The sequence below is a fragment of the Myotis davidii genome, unplaced genomic scaffold, assembly GCF_000327345.1.
Source record: "Myotis davidii unplaced genomic scaffold, ASM32734v1 scaffold78, whole genome shotgun sequence".
In the NCBI taxonomy this organism is placed as follows: Eukaryota; Metazoa; Chordata; class Mammalia; order Chiroptera; family Vespertilionidae; genus Myotis; species Myotis davidii.
Window position 1 is genome coordinate 3,773,485 of NW_006290305.1, and position 5,592 is coordinate 3,779,076.

At 42.6% G+C, this 5,592-nt stretch overlaps 1 protein-coding gene across 1 annotated transcript in view; it reads left to right on the forward strand.

Moving 5' to 3' along the window:
• The window catches only part of PIEZO2 (piezo type mechanosensitive ion channel component 2), a 336,655-nt gene that overhangs the window by 324,647 nt on the left and 6,416 nt on the right, over positions 1-5,592 (forward strand). The window contains exons 50-52 of the mRNA XM_015563603.1: positions 2,592-2,780; positions 3,153-3,245; positions 4,866-5,038. Of these exons, the coding sequence (XP_015419089.1) occupies positions 2,592-2,780; positions 3,153-3,245; positions 4,866-5,038 (455 nt within the window). The remainder of the gene's footprint in view (positions 1-2,591; positions 2,781-3,152; positions 3,246-4,865; positions 5,039-5,592) is intronic.

Sequence of the window (5,592 nt, forward strand, 5' to 3'; positions counted from 1 at the left end):
AGAGAGAAAGAGAGAGAGAGAGAGAGAGAGAGAGAGAGAGAGAGAGAGAGAGAGAGAGAGAGGAGAAAGACCCATAGACACAGACAATGGCATGGTGATTACTGTGACTACCAGAGGGAAAGGGGGGTGGGAGAGATAGAACAGGGTGAAGGGGGATAAATGGTGATAGAAGGAGACTTGACTTGGGGTGGGAAACACACAATTCAATATACAGATGATGTATTATAGAATTGTACACCTGAAATCTATAGAATTTTACTAACAAATGTCACCCCAATAAATTAAATTTAAAAAAGAAATAAAAGACTCATTTTAATGTATCATCTTAATTTAAATATATGCTTCTACCTTATGCTAAGTCTATGGCTATTAAATCACACTTGGTAAAACATCTTGAGAAATCTGGGTATGTGAGAGGTAAGTATTAGGGATTCTAAATGAATCTGACACTAGTTTCTACTTCATCCCGTAAGAGACTGAAACGTTACCAGTAATTATCACTTTTCCATATTGAATGTAATATGTTCCTGGGGTTTCATAAATACACTTTATGAAGAAACAACCATTTCCTGAGCGGCCAGTGTTGGTGTGAGCACACACAATGCAAACCACCCGCTCCTAGTCATATTTGACCATGATGTCCATGCAGCCACTTCCCCAAACACTTTTTTTAAACATGCTTCTATTAACTTCAGAAAGAGGGAGGGAGCGGGAAAGAGGGATAGAAACATCAATGATGCAAATCACAGATTGGCTGCCTCCCGCACGCCCCCTACTGGCGATCAGCCTGCAACCTGGGCATGTGTCCTGACCAGAAATCAAACTGTGACCTCCTGGTTCATGGGTGGAGGCTCAACCACTGAGCAACACTGGATGTGCTAGAACACTTTAAGAAGCTGTTTGGAAATGCAGCATGACCGAAACTGCAAACTGGAACTCTTGGTCAAGAGTTGGCTCGCCTAGGAAAGGGGTGATGGGGCCGCATAGAACAGGAAGGTGACAGTTGCTTTGAACGCGAAGGGAAAGAGGCCTCATAATTAGAGAGAGGCCAAAGGTCTAGGCCCTGTTCTGCCCTGGGAAATGCATGGGGGGTGAGCAGAGAAGGGGGAGGTATGGGGATTACTGGGAGCTTCTCGAGGGGAGCCTCAAAGATACTGGCCTTCGGGAGAGGAACCAACATGGTCCCACAACAGGCAGAAGAGACTCAAACTGCTCTGGACAGAGAATAGATGATCTCCTTTAACACACCAAGCTCTCCATTTTGTAATAGTAGGGTGCTGTTGGAGTGGGTTAAGTGGACCATCGTCTAAACTGGCCTCATTGAGAAAATAATAAAAAAGCAAATCTGTGGTGTATGAATATGTATTTCCAAATTTTAAATATTTTAGTTTTTCTTTTGAAATAGAAAAATTTATACAATAATATCAAATTCCAATGCAAAGGTATTAAAATACTGTCCTTAATATGAACCTCAACCAACTTCGCAGCAGAGTCATTTAGAGGCATTATCTTTCATGCACTGAGTCAATAATACTTCCCACAGCTTGGAGAGCCCTTTGGCAGTGAGTATCCTTTAAACTCCCCAGAGGTCTCTGCAGGCTTCCAGACCTTTCTCTTAGTTTGTAACCCAGAGCTCAGTGCCTACAGGTAGAATGCACATTATTTGTTCTCGCCCTAACCTACTGAAATGAATTCATCCTAATGGAGTGTGAGCCCCAGGTACGGAAGGGGGGACAGCTTCCAGATTATATATATAGCCTAAGTCCAGGGGTCACCCTGGAAGGAAAATAGGTCACTGAGAAGCAACATTTAATAAGCAAGGAATATGCACATAGAGCTGGAACAGTTTTAATATCAGACAGCAAAGCAGGCTCCTTCCACCTTGCCCATAGCCTCTAATACAGAGCTTAGTGGGTCCCTTGGTAAAGCAAATGTAAGTGATTCCAGCCCTACCAAGTGTTCTTGTCACACAAGTCCCTTGTGTGACACACACACCTACCACCACCCCTGACCCCACCCCTCTCAGCATAGCACCCAAGCAGAGAGAGGCCCCTTGTGGAGTCACAGTACCAAGAGGACTGTGCTGATCCTACAGATCTTAGGGCATGCCTTGAACAACATTGTTTTGACAACACGTGATTAATGAAGTGAAAAATGTTTTTCCACCCACTAGCGGGGGAGAAGGGTTCAGTTGAAAGGCACCGCTTTTGAATGCTCAGGAATTTAAAGTAAAATGTCTTTCTCCCACATGATCCCATAAAACCAGAGGCTTTATTCAACACAGAATTTGATCCGTTTGTCCTGAGGTTTAGCACCAACAAAACCCACAGAACAATTTTAAGGAGAAAGTCACTGAGGTCCTGTTGGACCCTCATGGCACCGTGGTGGGGATGTGTAGGGAGCTCACCACATCTTCCTGTCACTACCTAACTTGGTTCCCAGGTTGGGACAAGGTTGCTCCCCCACTTCAGAGCAAACAGAGTAGAATCAGGACTAAATTGAGTCACAACCCCATGAGACGAGCACTCGTTCACCTCACCTGCTCCTCAGGGGACAGTGGCCTGAGCCTTGTGTGAACTCTTCTGTTGCAGAGATACCCTCAGCCCCGGGGGCAGAAGAAGAAGAAAGTGGTGAAGTACGGCATGGGAGGCATGATCATCGTCCTGCTCATCTGTATTGTCTGGTTTCCTCTTCTCTTCATGTCTTTGATCAAATCTGTCGCCGGGGTGATCAACCAGCCCCTGGATGTCTCGGTCACAATTACCCTGGGAGGTTACCAGGTAATGGCTGTGCACTTCCTCCAGGTCTCACTCACCTGCAAGTACCTTACCTCACACAGCACTCTTTCATGATAACACCCTTTCCTGATAACCCCCTACAGGACGTGTAGTTAGAGTTTGCCAATCCACATTTCCTATCTAAATTTTGACTTCTCAGCAAATACGTGATGTTTGAAATAAGGGGCAGAAGGCTGTGAAAGGAGAGGTCTGTTCTGGTTTGGGTGCAGGAATCATCACTTCAGAAAGAGCTCTGTGAGGCGAGTTGTCCCTGGGTGCTCAGAGGGTGACATCCTGAGCAAAGCTGTTCCCTTTGACCCGGGATGCAGAGAAGAGCTTCAGAATATTCACAGCGCTGTGTCTCTTGTTTTCCAGCCTATTTTCACAATGAGTGCCCAGCAAAGCCAGCTGAAAGTTATGGACCATACCAAGTTTAAAGCCTTTATAAAATCTTTCTCTAGTGACACTGTAAGTAAATGTGTATAATAGATTTCTATGAAGAGCTTTCATCTCAGTGAGCTGAAGGGTTGTCATATTATTCGCTATTTTGCCATGGCCTGGGAAGGGGGGGAGTTTTCAGAGATTATCAGTTGTACACAACAGATTCCTAGCCACTGGCCACTTGGATAATCAAAGACATCCTTTCTATATTATTGGAAGCAAGTGTTAATAAGCATAATTTTACTTCAGAATATTTCAATGTAAGCTCAACAGGGGTTGATCCTTTTTAAGTATTTTTAATTTTTTAAGTTTTGGTAGATATTTATTCAGGCAACTGGTTGGTCTATTCTAAGAATCTAAAGAAGTAATTAAAAATATAGGAAAAGCACTATGTTGGTACCTACTTTTGACAACATTCCCTGTTTTAGTAAAAACGGGAAGCAGTTTGAGGATTCAGCAAGTAGGGACTGGTTGAATAAGTCATGGCATGTGTATGTAGTGAATTTGGTTAGCTCTGACTACCCTAGGGTGGTCGTAGTAGAAGAAGGGGGCTTATATTTTCTTGACATACTTTGTATTTTCTTTACATATGATGTTGTCTGAATATTTTCCAAGCCACTTCTGTAATTAAAAAAATAATCATTACCTTTTACAATTAAAATTTTCTTTACAAATAATTTTTATAGATTTTTTAAAATATGTCTTTTTCTGATTTTAGAGAGAAGAAGGAAGAGGAAGAGAGAGATAAAAACATCGATGAAAGAGAAACATCAATCGGTTGCCTCCACTTGTCGCCTACTGGGGATCCTGCAACCCAGGCTTGTGTCATGACTGTATGGAACCAGTGACCTCCTGATTCATGAGTTGACACTCAACTACCGAGCAACACCATCCTGGCTACAAATAATATTTATTATTTAATTTTTAAAAAGTGATTAGGCAGTCCTGGCTGGTGTAGCTCAGTAATTAGAGCATTGGCCTGTACATCAGAGGGTCTTGGGTTCAATTCCTTGTCAAGGGCCAGTTCCTGGGTTGCAGGTTCGATCCCTGTCCCTGGTGGGAGGCAGCCAATCAATGTGTCTCTCTCATATCGATGCTTCTCTCTCTGTCCCCCTGCCCCCTCCCTTCCCCTCTCTCTGAAAAAAATCAATGGACAAAATATCCTCACTTCTCAGGTGAGGATTTTTTAAAAAATGATTAGGTAAGCAGAGGCCTTTCTCTTTGTAAATTATTGGTCTAGCACACACTGTCAAAACCAACCTTGAGGGATGAACATCGGTGAGGACAGGGCCAGGATTCCTGGGCGATGAAATTTAACTCTCTCACGAGAGAGACATTTCCCAATAGTTGATAAATTTTCTTCTTAGTGGGAAGGGAGAAAGACACTAAGTCACTTGATTTACCTTTACTGTTTAATTTGAGTGATTCCATAGCAGTATTGGTGTGGCAGCATCGCCACTGGGCTTTGATGATGTCACTGGGCGGGGAATAGAGTCAGTGCACTGGGACACCAAGATAATCTGTATAGACATTTTCCTTTCAAAGAAGAAATGATGTCTACAGTCAGTGAAGAGGAAGAGTAATAACTTTCTTTATGTATCACTGTGTGTGTGATCTATTTATGCGTGTGTATTGGTGTGCATACAGGGTGCTTTGCAATTTCTGGAAAATTATGAAAAAGAAGACATAACAGTAGCAGAACTGGAAGGAAACTCAAATTCTTTATGGACCATCAGCCCTCCCAGTAAGCAGAAAATGATACACGAACTCCTGGACCCCAATAGTAGCTTCTCTGTTGTTTTTTCATGGAGTATTCAGAGGTAGTTACTGTATTTCCATGCATAATTTCCCCTTTTCCCCAATCTAAACTTGGGGTGGGGTGGGGAGCATAAAAAGATAGAAAAAAATATATTAATGTGGATCTTAGTTCACATTACATCTTGGGAACATTCATTCAATGCTACAGTTAACATTTTTGTTTATTGAATAACGGTTTGCCTGGGAATCATTGACAAAAATACTTATTACATTTCCTTTTTTCTACTAAGTTTCTTTTTTTTCCTTCTAATTATCACCTGAGGAAATTTTTTAATTGATTTTTAGAAAGAGAGAGGAAAGGGAGGGAGAGAGAGAAAGAGAAAAAAGAGAGAGAGAGAGAGAGAGAGAGAGAGAGAGAGAGAGAGTGAGAGAGATGAGAGAGAGAAACACCAATCAGTTGCCTCCCATACATGCCCCAACAAGGGACCGAACCCACAACCTAAGCATGTCACCCAGACTGGAAATCAAATCTACAACCTTTTGGTGCACAGGACAATGCTCCAACCAACTAAGCCACTGGCCAGGGCTTCCTACTCACTCTTTTTTTATTCTCACT